This window comes from Anabrus simplex, chromosome 2 (genome assembly GCF_040414725.1).
Source record: "Anabrus simplex isolate iqAnaSimp1 chromosome 2, ASM4041472v1, whole genome shotgun sequence".
Lineage (NCBI taxonomy): Eukaryota > Metazoa > Arthropoda > Insecta > Orthoptera > Tettigoniidae > Anabrus > Anabrus simplex.
Window position 1 is genome coordinate 773,493,999 of NC_090266.1, and position 23,956 is coordinate 773,517,954.

Sequence of the window (23,956 nt, forward strand, 5' to 3'; positions counted from 1 at the left end):
GCCGAACAATCATCTATTGAAGACTTCCACGCCCACTTGCTAGCTAACTTCATTCCGGCTAGGGCAAGGTCCTCACTTATTCACAAGTACTATTATCGTGTACAGCGGTTGGATGAAAACTTGGCAGATTTCATCCAAGATATTAAGTTCTATATTAGGGTGTTTGCTCTTCACTTCCCTGAAGATCAGACTGTACAGGCTATTGTGGAAGGTATTTCACAGTCTTATAGGTAATATTTGTGTTTCGCGGCGTGCCCGCAAACCTTCTCTGAACTTGAAGCATTGGCCGTCTCAGCGGAAGGAGTTAGATACGCCGATTCCTTGTGTGTCGCGAAAGAACCCCCTCCTTCTTTTAGTAATCCTCGGCCTCCACCTCGCCGACCAGTCACACCCCGTAAATGATATGCTTGTGCGTCGCCTGACCATCTTCGGAACAAGTGCCCAACCATCAAATCTAGTGGGACAAGGAATGGAGCTAGTTCATCACAAGGCTGTTTTAAATGTGGGGCTTTCTCACATATCGTCAAGAATTGCCCAAATTCGAATAGCACCCCCTCCTGCTCAACTTCTGGTGCAAATTCCACCAATGCCAATAATAAAAGGTGACTAGTGGCGTCGGCTGAGTCGACAAATCCATCTTCCCGAGGCTCAGCTCCTGGTAAACAGGTCGAAAATTCAGGGAAAACTCAGTCTTCAGATTTATCTTTTGAATTCCCCAAAGAATGTCTTAGGATTGCGGCGGATTCCCCCGCACCTGTGCCCTTCCTCAAAATTGAGTTAAATAATGAACCGGTAACAGCTCTTTTAGATTCAGGCAGTGTTTGTTCTATTATTTCGGCTGAATGGTATTCGAAATTGAAATCTATCTGTAAACTTCCTGACTATTGTTCATCGTCTGTTCAATATGTTTCGGCTAATTCTTCTCCATTAGAAATTTTAGGTTCCTTATATGTCAAAATTCGCATTTTTAAATTTACTTGGAAAATTAAATTGTTTGTGGCCAAGCACTTGTCTTGCCCCATAATATTGGGAGCTGACTTCATTTCTCACACCGGTCTAGTGCTCGACCTTCAGGGTAAGTCGTGCACATTCAAATTTGCTTCCAATTGTAAAATCCCCTTGTTAAAGTGTAATTCTGCATCATGTTCATCTATTTCGCCTACCCAGGATGAGATGTTGTTAGACCTTAGACATCTACCTGAGGAACAGGCTGATAGTATTCGTAAGTTGTGTCAGTCATTTCCAGAGGTGTTCTCCAATACTCTTGGTGTTACTGACCTTATTGTATACAAAATTGAGGTCACAGATTCGGTTCCTGTCCGTTTTCCACCTTATAGGCTATCTCCACCTAAAATGAAGGCTCTGAAAGAAATCATTGATCAAATGTTGAAGGATGGTATTATTAGGCCCTCTAAGTCGGCGTATTCTTCACCTATTTTTCTAGTCCCGAAACCCCAAGGTGGCTTCAGGTCTGTCATTGACTATAGGGCTCTCAATCGGAAGGTGGTGTTACAATCTGTGCCCCTTCCCGACCTTCATTCTTGTTTTTCATGGTTTTGTAAGGCCAAGTTCTTCACCATCTTGGATTTGAATCAGGCTTATAATCAAATTCCCCTAGCTGAAGAGTCTAAACACCTTACAGCGTTTGCCACGGACTGGAATTTGTATGAATACAACCGCGTGCCTTTCGGGCTCCCCACGGGAGCAGCTGTACTCACTAAACTGCTAGATAGGGTCTTCTCCGACATCAAATTTGAGTACTTGTATCACTATCTTGATGATGTCGTCGTATTTTCGGAGACTTTCGAAGAACATCTAGATCATCTGCGAGAAGTTCTCAATCGCCTTCGTAAGGCTGGGTTAACTGTGAAGTTGTCCAAGGTTGCCTTCGCTAAGCCCTCCATGTCATTCCTAGGGCATATTGTGTCGCCCGATGGTGTTGCAGTCGATCATTCTAGAACACAGGCCATCCGTGATTTTAAACCTCCCAAGGACATCAAAGGGATCGCCAGGTTCATTGGTATGGTGAATTTCTTCAGGAAGTTTATTCCTAACTTCGCTAATAGAGCGGCGCCCTTGAACCTCCTCCGTAGGAAAGGCATCAAATTTGAGTGGGGACCTTCTCAACAAGCCGCTTTTGAAGATCTTAAATTAGCTCTGTGTAATGCCCCTGTTCTGGCTATGCCCGATTTCTCCAAAAAATTCATCGTCCAAACCGACGCGTCGTCGTCGGCGGTAGTTGCAGTCCTTCTTCAAGAGACTGAACTAGGGAGGCGACCCATCGCCTATGCATCTAGGACTCTATCGGCTCAAGAAGCCAAGTATTCCATCTATGAGCTCGAAGGTTTGGCAGTCTTATTTGCCTTAGAAAAGTTTCGTCTCTATCTGGAACATGTCAAATTCGACCTGGAGACGGATAATCAAGCCTTAAGCTGGGTCTTAGGTAGGCCGCGTCGTACTGGTCGTATAGCACGTTGGGCCATCCGAATTTCTGCCTTCCAATTTGACGTTAGGCATATCAGAGGTACTGAAAATGTTGTCGCAGACGGACTCAGCCGTATGTTTTCCAATGACATCGCGACCCATGAACCGGTCGATAGTTCATCACCTCCCGAGTCCATACTATCTGAGGTTAATGCCATCTTAACAGATGCTCCCATGCTCTTTAGGGATATCGAGAAATACCAACGTGAAGATCCGACGCTGGCTCCGATAATGGAAACCCTTTCTTCTGGGGAACACGTCGTCCCTTATGTACTGAGTAATGGTGTTTTATGTTGCCCTTTGAGGCATGATAAGATGATGAAAGTTGTCGTTCCAGCTGTTCTTGTACCTATGATCTTTAAGTACTATCATGAGACCCCATTAGGGGGGCATCTAGGCATCTTTAAAACTCGTGAAAAGATTCGTGAAAGGTTCATCTGGAAAGGTATGGACGGTGAAATCCGTGAACTAGTAAAGGCTTGTAAATCCTGCTTGCTTAGTAAACCAACCATGTCCACCAAGGTAGGCCTTTTGTCTTCTCATCAGGCTTCGCGCCCAATGGAACGCCTGTATATTGATTATGTAGGACCCTTCCCCCAGTCAAAGGGAAATGCCAACAAGTTCATCTTTGTATGTGTAGATGGTTTTACAAGATTTTCCTGGTTATTTCCGACTAAGCTGGCTACCGCTCAGTCCACCATTACTTGTCTAAATTCAATCTTTGCTTCTTTTGGTCCGTGTCAATATATTGTGTCTGATAATGCTAAGGCTTTTACATCTAATCTATTTTGTAAATTCTGCTTTGACCTGTCCATCTCTCATGTGACAACTTCTGCTTATTACCCTCAACCATCTCTGGCTGAACGGGTTAATCGTAATCTCAGGTCCGCGCTTATTGCCTATCATCATGAAGATCATTCTAGGTGGGACACGTCCCTGCATTGGTTAGCTTTTGCTTTGAACTCGGCTGTTCATGAATCACATAAATTTACTCCAGCTTCTTTAATGTTCAAGTTTGTTCCCAACACGCCGCTCTCTAACCTCTGGTCTCTGAGTGACATTCTACCTGAGACAATAGATCCCGATAACATTAAAGATCTTTGGAAGAAGGCTAAAGCCAATCTTAAAGTGTCTCATGAAAAGGTTAGGGAAAGATATGATCGTGGACGGACACCCACCAATTTGAAGGTAGGCGATCAAGTGATGGTCAAGAATTTTGTTCCCGCGGGCAAGCTTGCCCCCAGATTTCATGGGCCGTGTACTATTCTCGATTTCCTTACTCCCGTTACCTTATTGCTAAGCATTCCAGCCACCGAGAGGATATTTAGGGTTCACCTGTCACAGGTGGAACCGGTGTAATTTCTGTGTTAACTTGCTTCATATAATTTTGAAAGAAATATGAAGGTTATATTTTTGTTTGAGGGGTTTCACTTTTAAGGCCTTCTGCCCTTGGAATCTGTTTCCTTTGTGGGTAACCATTTATTGTAAACCTTCCCCGACCAGTTAAACTGCCATCCTGTCCTTACCACGGCCATTACCACGCTCCCGTCTCCTGCCCAACTACACACGGTGGCTTTCAAATGAAATAAATATTTCTACGCCGCTGGCCCCTCAGTTCCACCACAATGAATGTACCCTAAAATCATTCTGGTCCAACAAAATTCTGCCGCCGAGCTTTAATGTTTCAGTGCCCCCGCAGCAGCGCGGCGCTGTACCGCTACTGAGGCAGGGTATGGGCCCGCCCTTCTCCAGTGAGGCCAACCAGTGTACGGCGAGCCGGAGTCCTCCTCCCGGCCAAGGTTGATGTGCGGCGCACAACCTGTAACTGGCCCGCGACCTGCATGTTCGCCGCGGGCGCGGCGTGCTTCAACTCCACTACCCCTCTCATAGTGCGGGCGAGCGGTATCTCAGGGTACTTGAGGGGTCCGAGCGGCCTCCTCTGGACGCAAGCAGCAGCGGCCGGTCTGGCCGTCTAACTTAATCAACCTTGGATATATGTAATCAGCTACATAGACATTTAATATCAATAATTACTACAGTTTTGAACCCAACTGCAATATCTGGTGGACTTAGAAAATTTTTCCTCAACTTTAAAAACTGAAAGTTTCCTTCTGAATTCAACCTCTACAAGCATACAGACTTTACATCTAAAGTTACTATAAAGAATTCTGAAACTGAATCAAACCAAATTTAGAAAATTTTTATAAATGCTTCTGCAATTAATTTCTATATCAACATCATAACATGGACCTTATTTTGAAACAAAAGTTTATGTTCTTCTGTGTTACCCCTTGGAGGAACTTTTGGGGGGGAGGTCTGTACCGGGTGGTACACCCCCACGCCGCTAATTCAAACTTTACTCCAATTGAAACTCCTCTACTGGAGGAAGTCTGAACTTTATCTACTGTGTTAATTTTCAAGTTTCTAAGAAGATGTCACTACTTGGAAATTTTGAAGTTTCTGAACTGGGTCGTTTTCGATGTATTTTTGTTTTGCCTGTAGTAAGAAGTGTGGACATTCTCTTCCAGATGGCACTACTGAAGAACTACAATTGTGCACCCTAGTGCGAAGTGAAAGAACTATGTTTTTGGAGAAATTTTGAATTCATAAGTTTGTTCTTTGTTAAATTTCTTTCAGTTATTGTTTAAGTTGGCAATATTAACCCTTTCTTTCTGCCAGTTTTGAAACTGGCCAATCATAATTTTCTGTAATTAATTTTCCACCAATAAGGTGTTTCTTCCTCATCTAGTGTAGGGGTTTTCGTCGTTAACCAAAAAAATTTTTGTGGGAGGGTGTTCTCATTCCTGAAACGCCTCGAACTTTCCACGAGGGTATATAAACTGCTGATTTTCGGGTCTCCGGGCCACTTCAGTGACATCTATCAGTGCGTAAAGTACGTAGCAGGGGGCGGGAAGCGCCTCTTTCTTCGGGCAGCAGCTCAGCCACCAGGTAATGGCCGTTTAATAACTTCTTTTCTTGTCAGCTCAGCAGTTTAACTCTCGGGGCAGGTCCGAAGCCTTTCCACCATGTAACTTTCCCTAAAATGTAAAGACACTTTGTATCAATTCTATCTTTTAAACTACATATTGGGATAGAGAGTGCTTAACCCTCTCGAGCTCCCACTCATATTGCATTGAGGTGAACTTATTTTCACAACCGTTTCTTCCTTAACGTAATGTAAATTGTTTCCTTCTAAAAGTCACCTCTTTAGTATGGGATTAGCTCTTGCAGTAACGGCCTAGTGCCAAGTAGGTTTTATATAAAGTGTATTAGGAGTGCAAGAACGCCTCCTCTCAAGTTGGTATTTTAGAGGCCATGTAATTTTCCTGTTTCTTTACTTAATAGGCCTCAGTAGGTTAGGTATTTTTACCCCTGTTTTCATGTCCTTGGAGGACAACTTGAATGTGGAGTTTGGTGTGGCCTTTGATAGGCTTAAATTTTGAGAGTGAGTTGCTCTTTCTTGAAAATTGAGTTGTTGTATGCCTCGAGGAGGCTTTACCGTGTAAAGAGGAGCAAGTGCTCCTAGGCATGATTGGGGTCTTCTGCCCCTTTGTTGAATTCTGTATATCGTAAAGTTGGGCTTATAGCTCAAGAATTGTGTGTCTGGCTCTCGGAGCCCAAATCCTGTAATCACTGTAATTGTACATTTTCGAATTGTGTTTCGGCTACTGAGTACCTGTTCTATTTGTTATTTCTTAATCTTGAAAAGAAAATATAACCTTGTTAAGTTTTATCTTAACTTTAATTTCGCATTTTGAGACCTGTTCACCCCCGCACCTTCTTTCACCTCTGCACATCCACTATACTCCGTAACAATAATAATAATAATAATAATAATAATAATAATAATAATAATAATAATAATAATAATAATAATAATAATAATAATAATAATAATAATAATAATAATAAATAAAACTACAAATATAGTTCCACGAAAGGTGTTCACATAACCAAAAATGACACAACAGACAAATAAAAGGAAAACTAGCCAGCCCATTAGGAGCTCATTAGAAACCCCATAAGTAATTTTCAATTTTTTTTTTCAAAAACAGTTTAAAGTATGATAATAATATAAGAGTAAAAATAATGAAAAATGGTAGCATAAAATGAATGAACTCAAATGTTGAGAAACAAACTTCAAGGCTGCATAGGCTATATAGGTCAAACAAAACTAAATTTCCACACCAGATACAAAGAACATGAAAATGCGAATAGATATAATCGGCATTCAACCTTTAGAAGGCATGTATAAGATGATGATGATGTTGATGATGATGATGATGATGATGATGATGATGATAAACAACTGTAAGTTCAATCAGATTTTGGGCTGTTGAAATGTCTCGGGTTAAGACTGCTTGGTCACCTGCAAATGCTAGGCAATCAATTGCTAATTTTCCTCTGCATAAAGTGATTGGAGAATTCTGAGGACTAATTTTTGTTTGCACCATTCTTATAAGTTTTTCAGGGATGCAGTTGAAGAGTAAAGGTGGGAGTCCATCTCCTTGCCCTACTCCCATTTTGATTTCAAAGGGATCTGAGATTTCCCTTACGAATTAGACCTTGGACTTCGTGTCCATCAGTGTCTGCTTTATAATTGTGAGTGCTTTTCATGTCTACACCTTGTTCTTTCAATATTTGGAAGAGTGACTTGCGATCAACTGAATCGTAGGCTTTTTTGAAATCAACAAATGTGCAAATTTGTTTCAAATTCTCTGACCTGCAACAAACAACCACCAAAATTCATGGAGACAAAATATGGCAAAATTAAACGAGTTGTCACAATTTAAGTATCTTGGTGAAACAATTCAGCAAAATGGACTTCAAACAAAAGCTAATGAAATTAGATGCCAAAAGATGGAAACTGCATACCGATTCACCAAAAAAATCGACAGGTGGGCTGAGCGACTCAGACGGTTGAGGCGCTGGCCTCCTGACGATCCTGGCTCAGTCCGGTGGTATTTGAAGGTGCTCAAATACGTCAACCTCGTGTCGGTAGATTTACTAGCACGGAAAAGAACTCCTGCGGGACTAAATTCTGGCACCTTGGTGTCTCCGAAAACCATAAACGTAGTTAGTGGGACGTAAAACAAATAACATTTTTATTATTATTAAAATATCTACAACAAAAAATGTATCTCCCAGCACACAAAACTATGCCATTACAATACAGTCATTAAACCGGAATGTCTTTATTGGTCAGAAACGCTAATATTAAAACAAGAAAGCAGGCACTGAATACAGTGAGAAAAAGGAAAACAAAATCATAAGAATAATTCTAGGCCCGAAACTCACCAATGGACAACACCAACTAGGAGGCAGACAGGAAATCAAACAATACATGATTATTAACAGTGACATTAGAAAATGCACGTGAAGACTCTATGGACATATTAAAAGAGTGCATCCAGACAGACTTACAAAACAAATAGTCAAATTCTACGAAAACAAGAGTAAAGCCAAAAAAGACACTATGAAACGGATTGGAAAAATCAAAACCGATTTGAAACAGGCAGGAATTACACCAGCAGATATCCAAGAGGAAAGGCCAAAGGAAAAGACTGCAACAACTGATCTGAAGACAGCAAAGACCCCCACAATAAAAGAATGAAAGAAATATGGGCACAAAGGAAGGCAAATGCACGCCTGCAAGTATTTTGCATAGTCCTATTGGACTTATTCACACTCATACATATAAATACAACTGCAAGTACAGTTACAAAAACGGAGCGAGTTTGACATACGGTTAAGGGCACGCAGCTATGAGCTTGCATTCAGGAAATAGTGGGTCGAACCACACTGTCGGTAGACGTGAAGATGGTTTTCCGTGTTATCCCATTTTCTCACCAAGCAAAGATTCTGTACCTTAATTAAGGCCACAGACGCTTCCTTCCCACTCCCAGCCCTTTCATATCCCATTGTTGCCATAAGACCTATCTGTGTTGGTGCAACATAAAGCCAATTGTAAAAAGAGAAAAGAAAACAGTTACAGAAGAGTTGATGTCAGCAGAAAATAACATAAAAGAAAAATTACCCATTTGCCCATTTTTGCTCATTAAGAACCCCTAAATGATAATAAATAACAATAATATGGTTCTGGAACAAGAACGGGCTGTTGATGCTCATGAAATGGGATACCCAATTTTGAGGCCAGAATTTGACAGAGCTTTGAGAGACCTAAATAGAAACAAGGCACCTGGAATTGATGACATATACTCAAGAATTACTGCCTTGGGAGAAACCAGCATGGCGAGGTTATTCCATTTAGTGTGTAAGATGTATGATACAGGAGAAGTGCTATCCAATTTTTGGCAGAATGTTGTTATACCTATTCCCAAGAAAGCCAGTGCTGACAGGTGTGAAAACTACTACACCATTAGTTTAGTATCTCATGGCTGCAAAATGTTAACATGTATTATTTACAGAAGAATGGAAAAACAAGTTGAAACAGTTGGGAGATCAATTTGGCTTCAGAAGTAATGTGGGAACATTTGAAGCAATCCTGAATCCTGACTTTACATCTGACCTTAGAGGATAGAATTAAGAAGGACAAGCACATGTACATGGTTTTCATAGAACTATGAGATGCATTCGAAAATGTTGACTAGACCAGGTTATTTGAGATTCTGAAGGTGATTGGGATCAGATACCGTGAAAGAAGAATTATCTAATATCTGTATAAAAATCAGTTTGCACTGATAAGAATCAAGACCTTTGAAAAAGAAGCAGCCATCCAGAAATGAGTGAGGTAAAGCTGCAGTTTGCCTCCCCTCCTTTTCAATATTTGTATAGAGCAGGTGGTAAAGGAAATAAAAGAGGAATTTGGAAAGGGAATCACAATCCAAAACAAAAAATCAAAGCCCTAAGATCTGCAGATGATATTGTTATTTTATCTAAGTCTGCAGAAGATCTGGATAAATTGCTGAATGGCATGGACAGAGTCCTAGCGAAGGAGTATGAGATGAAAATAAATAAGTCCAAAACAAAGGTAATGAAGTGCAGTTGAATAACATCAGGTGATGCATGAAATATTAGATTAGGAAATGAAGTGTGAAAGGAAGTAGACGAATATTGTTACTTGGGTAGTAATATAACTAATGATGGCAGAAGTAAGGAGGACATAAAATAAAAACTAGCATAAGCCAGGAAGGCCTTTCTTAAGAAAGGAAATTTGCTCACTTCGAATATTGATATAGGAATTAGAATGATATTTTTGAAGACTTTCATCCAGAGCATGGCATTGTATGAAAGTGAAACATGGACGATAACTAGCTCAGAAAGAAAGAGAATAGAAGCTTTTGAAACATGGTGTTACAGAAGAATGCTGAAGGTGAGATGGGTATATCGAATCCCGAATGAAGAGATACTGAATCGAATTGGTGAAAGGAGATCAATTTGGCTAAATTTGACGAGAAGAAGGGATAGAATGATAGGACACAACCTGAGACACCCAGGACTTGTTCACTTGGTTTTTGAGGGAAGTATAGGCAGTAAGAACGGCAGGGGTAGATCAAGGTATGAATATGACAAAGAGATTAGAGCAGAAGTAGGATGTACTATTTACGTAAAAGAAATAAAAATGCTGGCACAGGATAAGGTGGCGCTGAAGGCTGCATCAAACCACTCCATGGAGTGATGAATCCAACAATAACAATGGGAACACTAAGAATTAAAAACAAACCTAAAGTACGTTTCAGAGTGTCATTGACCTGGCCAGGCCAGGGGCTGTGGGATGGTAGAGTACTGGTATTACACCAACTTGCATTCTGTGCTAGAGTGGAGATAAAATAAATTCCAAATTTCAAGTTTTTAAGTATTTAAACAGAATTTAAACATAAATGTTTATACATTTCTAATTTTTGAGTGAGATCTGATAGAATCTGATAATGTTCTTTAAAGAACAAAACATGTCATTCTACCTTAATTGTTACTTTTTCAGGTATAATAATGTTATTGTTTTTACCTCCAACTAACCATCTTTTTTGACAGTTTTCGGAGATGGTGAGGTGCTGGATTTTTGCCTACAGGATTTCTTTTACATGCCAGTAAATTTACCGACACGAGACTGACGTATGTGAGCACCTTCAATTACCACCGGTCTGAGCTAGGATCAAACCAACCAAGTTAGGGTCAGAAAGCCAGCACCTCAACTGTCTGAGCCAATTAACCTGGCTTTTTTTCACGTATAATTCTGTTACCATATGTTTTCCTTTTCAGATGGTTTATAAATTTGATTCAAAATTAGTTTCGGCAGACTGAAGAGCCGAACAGTTAAAAATTAACTGAGTCGAAACTAAAGAGAGATGGCTTCAGATACTACAAACCAAAGGAAAATATCACCTTCCTAGATGAAGCCTGTGATTAACTGTTTGTCTGAATTAGGAATTTAGCCTATGTATACACTCTTGAATAATAACATACCTAAGAGCAGGAAGTATTTGCTGTTTAGACAAGAGCACCTCAATGATTTCCTCATTAGCTGTGGACAGCCGCCTTAACATATCCAGGGCAAGCTGATGAGCAGCTGGATACAGATTCTCCAAGGACAGCAGCAAACAAGCCTGTTCACAAAGTTACAATTACAAGCTACTCAGAATTATACATTGGATTTAGTTTAAAATTTCAATTTATATAATACAAAAAAGAAAGAGGCAACTGTTGTACTTGTTTATTTTCAGAGATAAGAGCTATAAGGTTATCAGTCCCACATCATTCCATTGTGTAATGACTAGGGCTCAGAAGCTGAAGACCTATACGAAGGTGGATTGAAAAGTCCGTGCAAAGTCCGAAAGATGGCACCATCGGCGCGTATCGAGGTCATGTTTACTTAGTAGCATCTCTTCAATGAACACACACCAAGTTTCAGCCATATTGGTCTATTTCTTTGTGTTTGGCATTCGTGTGAATGAAGGAAGTCGAGTGATTTTCAAGAAATGGACGAAAAAGAATTTTGTGTGGTGATTAAACATTACTTTATGAAAAGCAAAACGCCTCAGGAGACTAAAGAGAAGCTTGATAAACATTATGGTGACTCTGGACCTTCGATTAGAACAGTTTATAAGTGGTTTCAAAATTTTTGGACTGGCCATATGGGCACAAGTGACGCTGAACGTTCTGGACGGCCTCTGGAGGTTATGAATCCAGAAATCATTGATCAAATCTATGATATGGTGATGGATGACAGAAGAGTTAAGGTGCGTGAGATTGCTAGTGCTGTGGGCATCTCGACTGAATGGGTACATTATATTTTGCATAAACATTTGGACATGAGAAAGCTATCCGCAAGATGGGTACCGCGATTGCTCACACTTGACCAAAAACGGAATCGTGTGAAGTGTTGCAAGGATGGTTTGCAGCTGTTCCAGAAGAATCTGGAGGACTTTAAGCGTAATTTTGTCACTGCGGATGAAACATGGACACATTAGTATACTCCTGAGACCAAACAACAATCTAAACAATGGGTTACCAGGGGGGAATCTGCACCAAAAAAGGCGAAGACCGTTCCTTCGGCCGGAAAGGTTATGGCGACTGTCTTTTGGGATTCGCAAGGGATAATCCTCATCTACTATCTGGAAAAGGGTAAAACTATTACAGGTGCATATTATTCATCGTTATTGGACCGCTTGAAAACCGAGCTGCAAAAAAAATGCCCGCGATTGGCCCACAAGAAAGTTCTTTTCCATTACGACAATGCACCAGCACACACCTCAGCAGTTGTGGTTGCAAAATTAATGGAAATAGGATTCCAACTCTTTTCGCATCCCCCCTATTCTCCAGACTTGGCTCCCTCGGACCACTATTTGTTCCCCAATTACAAGGAGGAGATTGCAAACACTAATGGATATTTTGCAGACTTGGACAAATCCTATTATTCAGAAGGAATCAACAAACTGGAACATCGTTGGATGAAGTGTATAAGCCTAAAATGAGACTATGTCGAAAAATAAAATAGGCTTACCCCAAACACATAAGTAGTTTTTATTTTTGCACGGACTTTTCAAACGCCCCTCGTAAATTGCCTAAAAAAGACCTGTAAAATGACCTAAAAATATCACCCAAAATAGACCTAAAAACTGGCAAAAAGGAAGAAAAATGTGATACAGATTCATTCATAATTTTAGTTTTAATTATTTAATGAAGGAATATAATGTTTTAAAATGCAAAATTCTGGTGGTATGCAACATACAGTGCAAAAATATATGAGTGAAATACTTCTTCAAACATACATTAAATATTTTTAGATTAACATAATTTAAAAAAAAAAATTCCATGTTTGTTAAAAAAGTACTTGCAGAATTTAGAACGAAATGTTTTCTCCACCTAGAATGAATTTGGTAAACCCACAATGGACATCCTAGAGAAAGACATTGAAATTAGTATAACTCCAGGTTCTTAGGTGTAAAGGATCGTCTGTTTTCAGACAGCACATTGTGAAACATCGAGAAACTTCTCTCCACATCAACGGATGTTAAGGGTTCATACTTCATATCTGGCTTAAGCACAGCAGGGTTGCAGAAATCGGAGTTCGGAAACCTTACCTCAGTTGGCTTTGCAGTATGTTGCAATTACTCATCTCCAGGATTTTACGTGTACAGGATCGTTGGTTTTCAGACAGCACGTTGCAAAACATCAAGAAAGTTTTCACCACATCAACGAATGTTAAGGGTTCATACCTCTCCAAAAACACTCAGATCAATATTTTCTCCTTTCAGTATTTTATTATCTTGCATAAAATTTAATACCTCTGATATTTTCCAAGCATTAATTTCATTTTTTCATTTCATTTCATTTTCATTTCATTTTCTCTATTACTAAAGAAAACATGTTTAAGAGGTGATGGATGAACTAATGATGATTTGAACTGAGAATGGGCAGTAGATTAAAGAAGATGAAGTTGCCAAAAAATGCTGTTAAGACCTAAAAAAGAACATATAAGCCATAGGTAAGGTAAGGGTTATTCTGCCCGAAGGCAGGTCCGAACCTCCACAGAGGTGTTCCCGAGCCGGAGTTTACGTGTGGTAGGGTGACCAGTTCCTTTCCGCTCCTCCATTCCCTTACCCCCCCACCAACAGCGCGTGGCAACCCATCCAACTCCTGACCATGCCCAATGTTGCTTAACTTCGGAGATCTTACGGGATCCAGTGTTTCAACACGGCTACGGCCGTTGGCATATAAGCCATATAACACAAAAAAAGGCAAAAAGGACAAATAAAACCCACCATTTTCTGGTCTACAATGTCCCGTAATGAACATTTATTATGCTGGGCCTCATCTTCAGACATTTGAGGAAAAAGAAGACTTTTCCTCAACTTCCGAGCCCTAGTAATGACTTGTATCTAAGCCATCTTTTTAATCAATTAACTAAAAGTATTAGTGTTTGGGTCGTCAATCCAGAGAATGGTCTGAACCGGTCTACATCCACTTTAATCTGCATTCATATCTAGGTCTGCCTCCCCTATGGTCTGGTAGCTTGACCCAGTGGGGAGGCTTGTGTGTCTCAGTGATCCTAAGAGCAATGCCAGCAGGAGTTTCAGTTCCTGGCAGGGCCACCCAAGTTGATAGGTTGAGGGTGAGGGACTTGGTCCCTTGCCAGAGTTATGGCAAAGTCCTCAATGATGGCTGCAACAGAGGATGCTATCTTCACAATGGTGCAGATGGTGGAAGGTTCTTCACACTCTTTGAAAAAAAAAAAAAGAGAGAAACTCCTATCTTCAAATAAAAGGGAAAAAAATTCCCTTGTAGAAAATTAGCCAACCTGAAGTTTTGGGTGACAACCCTGCCACACTTAAGATTGGGTGCTGCAGGTTAATAGTCTGCATACCTTAAATTCTACTATTAAAGAAACATTTACAAAGCATAGCTCGACTAATTCTAAGTTGATGACCTTAACCAAAAACATGGAATACGAATAGGACATCGAAATGAGAGAAAATTAAGAGCGAGTAGTATACTTCATCAAGCAGTAGCCACTATACAAACTTAAAAACATTCTTGATGGAATTCCCTGGGTGTTTGGAAAGGGGAAGGCCTAAACAATCATTAAGATGTTTCATTGAGGATGAGGGTCAACAACAGGGAAAGAGCTGGTGAGAGATTATGAGGATCATGAACAATAAATATGGAATTCACGAGGGCAAGTTGGGGCAAATACTCGTTTATAGCATGAGGAATTACAGATTGGAATAATTTACTAAGGGAGAAGTTTGATAGATTTCCAACTTTTTGAAATCATTTAAAAAAAAAGATAAGGTAAACAAGTGACAGGGAAATCTGCCACCTGGGTGAGAGCCCTAAATGCAGATCAGTGGTGACTGATTGACTGACTGACTTATTTGTTGACTGACTGATAAAGTGTGACAGTGGAGCTTCTTGAATGACCTATGTTCTAGAGGGAGCTAAAAGAAATAAGTCAAGACAACCCTTACCGAGGAATGAAAATAGAGCACTTATGGAAGGAAAGACTGGAAATGTTAACATTAGATTTATAAAGGACAAATATGGAATACTATTGACAACACTAGCAGATATAAATAGCAAATGAGAGGAATATTTTCATGACTTATTAAATGCACACAGACCAAAAGTTTCATTGAGTAGCAGAGGCGTATTTTCCTTGCATGCAAAGCATTCATTGCATGCATTATGATAGTGCAGAGAACTGTCCAAAGTATGATTTTAGGTTGTTTCAAGACAAATATTACTAATTCCATCTCTCAGAAGTTCAAATGTTCAGTGCAACGACACTGGCTTTGTTGCTCGACTACGTGTGGTGCTGGTGTAGTCTCGCCATCCAATCTACTGTAGAAAGAAAGAAAGAGAGAGAGAGCAAATGGAGAAGGTAAGGACGTAGTGCATTCAATCTCAAAATTGCATTCGGTGGCAGATATAGTTCTGAAACACTCCACACGTCACTGCACTTGGAATATTTGTCACAAACCACGTACACGTACTACCCTCTGCCATCTGTAAGCAACTTGGAGAAAGTCAGAATGCGCAAGGCACCGCCGCCTTGATCCTCCTCCAAGGTAACATCGAGCGGGATGCATAGATTGCCTCCCCTGGCAAGAACCTAACGGGGCGAAAGTGACCAATGCCATTGGGGTGATTTACCTCAAGTACTTGAGTAGTGGATGACTAGTATGTTCATCCCGTTGTGGGTGGGGTTGGTAGAATAACACGACATACCATGCCTGTCGTAAGAGGTGTGAATAAAAGGGGTCCCAGTGGCTCTTAACTTTGGAGTGTAGGTTGGCAACCATGGGGCTTTTAGCTGAGTCTGGCATTGCCTCCATTTTACTTGTGCCAGGCTCCTCACTTTCATCTATCCTATCCAACCTCCCTTGGTCAACTCTTGTTCTTTTCCGACCCCAACATTATTAGGTTTCCGAGGCCTAGGGGTTTTTCATTTTTACGCCTTTTATATTCCTCGTCTTTCTTTGGCCAATACCTTCATTTTTCAAAGAGTAGGACCCCTGTACATTTTTATTGTTTGCCCACCTATTCAACACAATACAATCTTAAAAATTAGGACTTTGTCCTTATCAAAATTGTTAACCTAAAATTAATACATTGGATGGTACATGTTTCGCCTATCAATAGTAGGCATCATCAGCCATATTTTACCTTAGGAATAGATCAGGTACCTTATTGAAAATGATTTATGAATACTGTTAAAAAGTAACTATGTCTAGTAAAATGGAAAACAACTTCCCCCCCCCCCCCGCTAGTTGTTTTACGTTGCACCGACACAGATAGGTCTTATGGCGACGATGGGATAGGAAAGGGCTAGGAATTGGAAGGAAGCGGCTGTGGCCTTTGTTAAGGTACAACCCCAGCATTTGCCTGGTGTGAAAATGGGAAACCACGGAAAACCATTTTCAGGGCTGACGACAGTGGGATTCGAACCCAATATCTCCTGGATGCAAGTTCACAGCCGCGTGACCGTAACCGCACGGCCAACTCGCCTGGTAAATAACTATTACAATATAAAATGTAGTATACTATTACTTAATAACATTTGTGTTAATATTTGAGCCTAAAACCATGACATTTATTTGAGAATTATGACGTAGGTGGTTGATTCTTGATATTAAAAGATATTACAATAAAGTTAAAAATCGGAAAGCACATTCCAATTAATTGTCAAATGGCTTGTTGTTAGAAACTTGAGGAAAGTTGAGCATTGGTAATAGTCGTTGGTTCTTCAAGTTGATAAGTAATGATTTTCATTTAAATGCTTACAAATTTTGAAGAATTTTCATATGGCGTGGTTCTTTTTTGAGATAATATTAGTTAGAATGCTGGTGTTGTAGGCTATATTGGAGTTTGTGTAGACGTTATTAAGCCATCTTCTTTGATGTAGTATTTGCGGGAAGAGTTTGTGATAGGTGTGGCTCTTTGTTGTTGAACGTGTTGAAGTGAGCGTACTAGTCGAAAGGGAACGTTATTGTAGTAAAAGTTGTTGTCAATCGGTGAGTAGCCAAGTGTGTGATGAAAAACTGTAATTAAAGAGTTATTTTGAAAATTTAATGAAGAACCATAATTGGAATTAGGGGACTAAATAGTGGAAGTTAAATGAAAAGTGTTGACACTTACCCCTTCGACCGCTGAGATGTTAACTTATGTTGAGAGCTTTAGAGCAACTGGCAGTCGCCAAGCTCTTACTTCGCGTGTTGTATTTGTGAAGTGTTGGTGGAGGGGGTTGAGCTTAAGAAGGCGTGGCTAAGGGCTTATTCGCTGCGCATGAGGGGGGTTGCCGGCAGCGTGAGAAGGGGAGGGGGGTGGTGTGTGTTACTGATTTGGTGCTAAATATTTTATAAAAATTACTATTCTGAAAGAATGGTTTTTGTAATAGAATTGGAATCTGTTTGTAAAGAGGAATTTTGTTATCTATTACATCATTTTTTTTGTCTTTGTTAAATTATTCATCTAGGAAGATGTATAAGTTTTCATATTCCATCATGAGCTTACCTTTTTCAATTCTTTTTAAGATTTGTAAATCCCGATCTACTGTAGTAAATTTGTGACCTGTTTCCTTCATGTGGTTACTCATCGCAGAGAACGTATTATGTTTTTGGGCATTATAATGTTCTGCATATCTAGTTGAGAAACAGCAGCCAGTTTGGCCAACATAAGAAAAATTACATACTGGGCACCTGAGTCTATATATACCTGAGCTTGAATATTTATTATTAGTTTAATTGACTGAGTTATGATTAAAAAATAAATTTTTATTTGTATTCTGCGTGGTGTAAGCAATTTTTACATCTTGTTTTTTTTTTCTTAAGGATTAGTAATTTGATGGATTTTTGGGTTGGTAAATGTTAACTTTGCGAATTTTGGTTTGTTGAGTTTTATTCGAGAAAGTTTTGTAGTTAATTTTAGTCTAACTTTATTAATGATTTTCTTGATCATATCTGGATTGAACCCATATAACTCACAAAGTTTATTCCAGCTATTCAATACTGTGCAATAATTGCAAGTCCATAAATACATTATAATATGTTATCAAGGGACTGGTTTCGACCCTATCTGGGTCATCAACAGCCTAACTATGATACAATTATGGATTTGCCGATGTCCTAAAACAAAATTACATTGTGGAAATAAAAATTAAAAGAGTGAACTGTGTATGTGATGCGATAATGTACATATAAAATGGTGTAGTGATGAAATGTTGATAGGTAAAATAATGTTGTACTGATCAATGACAAATAAAATTTTCAGGTTTTACATCAATTACAATTAGACTGTAAGAATAGTATCACATGATTTTTTACAATGATGATTAAAATATGCCCTTGTATAGTGAATACTCTAAAATTGCACATTAAAAGTATAAAATGCCAGTTGAATGCAAAGCCCAGATACTTCTATTGAGTTCTACATTGGTGCAGAGGGTGTCTGTCTTATTTAAGGTCCATTATTTCTGACAGAGAAATTAAATGTAGACAAAACCATACAACATTCTTATAATATAATGTATTCTTGCTGTGGTATGAGGAAAATTCCCAATCCATGTTGGAATCAACAGAACCTGTTGATGAAAAAGTTAGAATTAACACGAGATATTTTAAAGCAAGGGAATGGCGAAAAACTAAGAAAGAAAACATGAGTACTCACCTTGCGCGCAATGTGAACGACCTGACTGGTAGAGTGCAACTAGAGTAATGAGAATGGCATGGAATAAGAGGAAAAGAAAGTTAGTGAAGGGAGGAGCAACCCAGTGGAGCAGGTGGTGTGCGAAGGGAGGGGCGGGGAAATGGGAAGTGGCTAAAAGCGGGGCCGACGGGTGGGGGAATGATGGTGATTGTATCGATGGAGGACCTTTAATTAACTTAAAGAAAGATTTTGATCCGCTAAATTGTTTTTTCTGAAATAGGTAATGAATAAATCAAATAAAAATATTGGACTTTTCCGTTATTTCGTTAAGGTTGTAGTTAGCATTAAAGTACTGGTCCAGATGTATATAAAAATTCTCAATTACATTAAGCAGAGGGCCCTTGTTAGCTATTTCAAGAATGCCCATGTCTAGTTCAATATTCACGAATTTATGATTGTAATCGACCATATGTTGGCCGATAGACGAAAATTTATTATATTTGACTGCGTTGATGTGTTCAAAAAATCTTATTTAAAACTTCTTCCAGTTTGCTCTGCATAAGAAATATTAGTGCAGGAGTTACATTTGAGCCTGTAAACACCTGATTTTGCATACCTGTTGACCTTGTTGATGTGTGACATGTTATGTAGAACGTGTGTATTGTTATTATTGGTTTTGAATGCTATTTTTATGCCTTTTTTCTTGAAAATATTAGTGATCTTATGAATTTAGTTATTAAAAGTGAAAGTGGAAAAGGATTCGTATTTAGGTAGTTCTTTCTTAAGTGTTGTTTTGGGACGAAATTTATGTTTATTGATAATACCTTCTATAAAGTGGCTACCGAAGCCATTGAATTTTGCTATGCCACGAATAGTATTCAATTCAATGGAAAGATCTTTCTTGGCCATGGGTATGTTGAATGCTCGGTGAACTAGGCTATTATATATTGCTCTTTTGTGAGGTTGGGGGCGAGTTGAATCTTGACAATTAGTAATTGCGGATTGGGTGAGTTTTCTATAAATTTTATAGGTTAAAGAATCTGGGTATCTTATGATGGTTAGATCTAGAAAGTTGATCTTTTGATCTGTTTCTGATTCCAGAGTGAATTTGATATGGGAGTCGATGCTATTTAGACCTTGAAGGGTGATGGGAGCGTCTGCTGATTTTTCATTTATAATTGCTAGAACATCATCAACATGCCTGGCCCAGAAAAGGATATTATCGAATTTGTTGTTAATTCTAGTGTGCTCAAGGAATTCAAGGTAAATTTTCGCAAGAATATCTGAGGCCGGTGAACCCACTGCCTAACCAGAGCAACAACACAAATCAATCTCTTGAAGAAATGCCAACAAGACAGGTTTGAGAATCTCCATAGAAAAAACAAAATTTATTACAAACATCAAGAACGCTCCAAAATATTTGGCAACAGATACTGGTCCAGTGGAAAGAGTAATGAAATTCAAATATCTGGGAGAAATAATTCAAGAAAGTGGTTTAGACAAATCTGCAGTAGAAGAAAGGGTACACAAGATGGAAAGAGCATATGGTATCACAAAAAATTTTATAACAAGAAGTGTCTATCTAAAAATCTTAAAATAAGGCTCTACAGTACACTACAGTGGTGAAACTGGAATGCCTATATCCAAGTGAATGCCTGGTACTAAACTATAGATTAGATAAACTTGAGGTACTAAAAAGTAGGATCATGAGAAAAATCTTAGGCCCTGTGAAAACAACAGATCCATCTCTTGGCACAGGCCAGAGTAAAGTGTAGCTTCCACCGAAGTCCCAGTCTCATCCATGGCTGTGACAATATGGAAGCTGCTGGGGTATGGGTGGTGCTGAGTAATGACATTCAGAGCACGACTAGTGCATCTGAGTGTTATGAAAGGTGTTGCTCATGGGGTCAGTCATGCTGCAATAACACTTTCTGGCCCAGTGAGGAAAGCAATGGCAAACTACCTCACTCCTCGTCTTGCCTAGTACGCCTAATTTTGGTGCTGCCATTGGTTTTTGCGGTTTCCTTATAACCACATAACCTTTGGTGGTGCTATTTGAGGATCCAACCAGCCTCTGGGCTGATGACCTAACAGACAGATGGAAATTAAGATCTAATGATGAAATATACAGGAACATGGAAAACATAACAGAAACCATAAGAAAAAGGAGATTGCAATTTTTTGGTCATATTTACAGAATGGATGATTCCAGATTCAAGTCCCTTTGGGACAAAAAGGCAACAACTAGCTGGATTCAAGAAGTAAAGAAAGATTTAGAAAGAAATAATATAAGAAGAAACTATGGAGACAGAGAGATTTTTAGAAAGAGGGTAGTAAGTATGGAGGGATCCCAAGGAAAATTGAACAAAAAACCTGGTGTAAAGTGGTCCGAGGACAGAAAGAAGCAGCATAGTGAAAGGATGAAAGAATATTGGAAGGAACGGAAGAGAAAACAACAAAGTATGAAGAACTGAACTGAAAGTGGCATGTGGTCCTTAGCAGGCCACATCAATAATAATAATAATAATAATAATAATAATAATAATAATAATAATAATAATAATAATTGTACGGCCTCAGCTACCATGTGGAGACTAACTCGATGCCATCTGGCTGTCTGCTCATAAATTTTAATGTTCTGTTTTACTCTAGGCTTACTAGATGGCAGAGTAAACCGAATTTCTCTTGGGAGTCTAGGCAGAATTCTTAATGAATTTTGTTGGTTAAACACCAAATGTGTCGCCAGAGATCTTTTACATGCCAATATCGTATGACATGGAGTGGTGAATGGACTTTCCTGCCCTCCAAAAATCCGACTACCTCTGCTGGATTTGAAGCCGCTATCTTGAGATCCGGAGACCAACACTCTTTCACTGATCCACAGAGGCAGCAATTTTTACCTAAATAATAATAATAATAATAATAATAATAATAATAATAATAATAATAATAATAATAATAATAATAATAATAATAATAATTCTTTTACTTTTATGGTTTTCAGAGATGCCAAGAAGGTGCCTAATTTTTGTCCCACAGGAGTTCCTTTATGTGCCAGTAAATGTACCGACATGAAGCTGGTGTATCTGATCATCTTCAAATACCACCAGACTCAGCCGTGATGGAACCCGCCAACCTAAGCTATTAAGTCTGGCTTTTGCCGACCTATTATGATGTACACAGCTGGGACCTAACCAGTGACAAAAGGATATAAATGAAATACAGACAATGGAAATGAATCACCTTCATTCATTTTATGTTCATTAGCTCCTCAACTGAGGTTGGCTTGGGAATGGCATCCAACTGCGAAAAACACACCATATAATTTCATCTTACCTCATCCTCTACCCCGTGTAAGGAAACGAGTCTAAGGGGCATACACACATACAAAAACAATGGAAATTAAATTTCCGTGAAGAATGTTACAGAGGACAAGGAGAGAGAGAGAGAAAAAAGAAGACAAATAGAAAGAATTAAAGGTCAAAACATTGAACACTAAAATGGAGAAAAGTAGTCTGAGATGGCTCTGATATATTGAACAGATGAATGAAAAGACAATGCCAAAACAAAGTATAAAATCACACATGAAAGATAAAAGTGCCTGAAGAATGCCCCAGTTACAACTAGTGGGTATGGTTAAGAAGAGTGTGATGCAAAAGGTCCTGGACTGGAACACATTACTCCTGGTTGTCACCCTCATACTGTCTTTAACAAGTTTTTCATTAAGCTTGCCTTCATCTACTCTTGTCCAGTACTCTGTTACAAATTCCTTTCAATAATTTACTTTTGCTTTACGTCCTACTAACTACTTTATGGTTTTCTAAGACAGTGAGGTGCCGGAATTTAGTCCCGCAGGAGTTCTTTTACATGCCAATAAACCGACCGACACAAGGCTGATGTATTTGAGCACCTTCAAATACCATCGGACTGAGCCAGGATCGAACTTGCCAAGTTGGTGTCAGAAGGCCAGCGCCTCAACTGTCTGAGCCACTCTGCCCGGCATAATTTACTTTTAGAATCATTTTTCATTTCAATATACAATACAGTTGAAGTATTTTACCATCAACAGTCACAGCCAGCGTAATGGTGTATTGTAGTATCTCGTCTACAGTTAATCTCACTAGACTGTCAAAGACCCAGGAACTTTCTTGTAATAATGGTCATCATTTCACTGTCATCAGTAGGATGTGGATTTTGACGAAAAGTAATTTCTTTTTCTGAATATTCAGAGACTATGCTTAATGGCAATTGAGTGTATTCTGCAATAAATATATTAGATATATAAGGTTTTTAGAGGTAATCAAAATGCATTTTCTCCAAGTTTTCCAGAATGTCAATTTTTAATGTTTAGGTGCATTTTAGATTTTTTAAAAATTTTCATACTTCGGTTAAATGTTCATTTTAAATCATTTTTTATAATATCTGTATTTCTAAGTTATAAAACACATGTCAGCATACATTTTCGGACTACTGTAGTTCTGCATTGCTCATCTGCTTTCATTATATTTTTATTATTTATGCAGTTATTTTAATCTTTCTTGACCTTGATGCATTTGTGTGTACAGTTTGTGTCACCGATTTCTTCACATGCACGTGTGGATTACATAAGTCACACGAAAGAACCCTCAGTGCCATATGGCTTGTGTTGGCAGCTCTGACGCAGCCATGCTCGTTTACTCAGTTAGCCGACAGTTCTAGCTAGGACTTTTAAAGGTCTGTGTGTTTTTTGTGCAGTGCAACTGAAATGCCAAAACAAAAACAGTCAACTGCAAGCCATTTAAAACTGTATGTCGGGCCGATGACCTAGATGTTAGGCCCCTTTAAACAACAAGCATCATCATCAAACAGTATGTGTCAGAATTCAGTGAAAGCATATTCTCAACTGATGAAAATATATTGTTTTGTAAAGTGTATGAAATCAAAGTTGCTGGAGATAAACGTTTACCGTATGACATGTCGAGCACACAAAACATTTACGAGCTCTTGAAGATTTGAAAAAAGAAATAGTGTCCCAATTACTGTTAAAAGAAACTGCTTCTACATCAAGTAATAAAGTCATCTTCCTTTTAAAAGGAATTATGTGAAGCGTTTGTTAGTGCAAATATTCTACAAGGAAAATTAAGCAATCCTAAATTAAGTGATTACCTTAAACACCACACTGATCATACTATTCCAGACGAATCAACATTGCGTAAATACTACCTATAAAAATGTTATGAAGACACATTAAACTGAATACATGAATGTGTGAATGGGAAAAATATCTACGTACCAATTGACAAGACTATGGATTCAGAGGTATGTTATGTAGGTAATGTAATGATAGTAGTCTCGGACAAACTTTTCTTCTGACCTCAGTTTTTTTTTT

The 23,956-nt window shown here is 39.0% G+C and overlaps 1 protein-coding gene across 1 annotated transcript in view; it reads right to left on the reverse strand.

Annotated features, from left to right (window-relative positions):
* The window catches only part of Bulli (regulator of MON1-CCZ1 complex protein bulli), a 214,775-nt gene that overhangs the window by 20,185 nt on the left and 170,634 nt on the right, over nucleotides 1-23,956 (reverse strand). Inside the window, exon 13 of the mRNA XM_067141454.2 lies at nucleotides 10,909-11,048. Within this exon, the coding sequence (XP_066997555.1) occupies nucleotides 10,909-11,048 (140 nt within the window). The remainder of the gene's footprint in view (nucleotides 1-10,908; nucleotides 11,049-23,956) is intronic.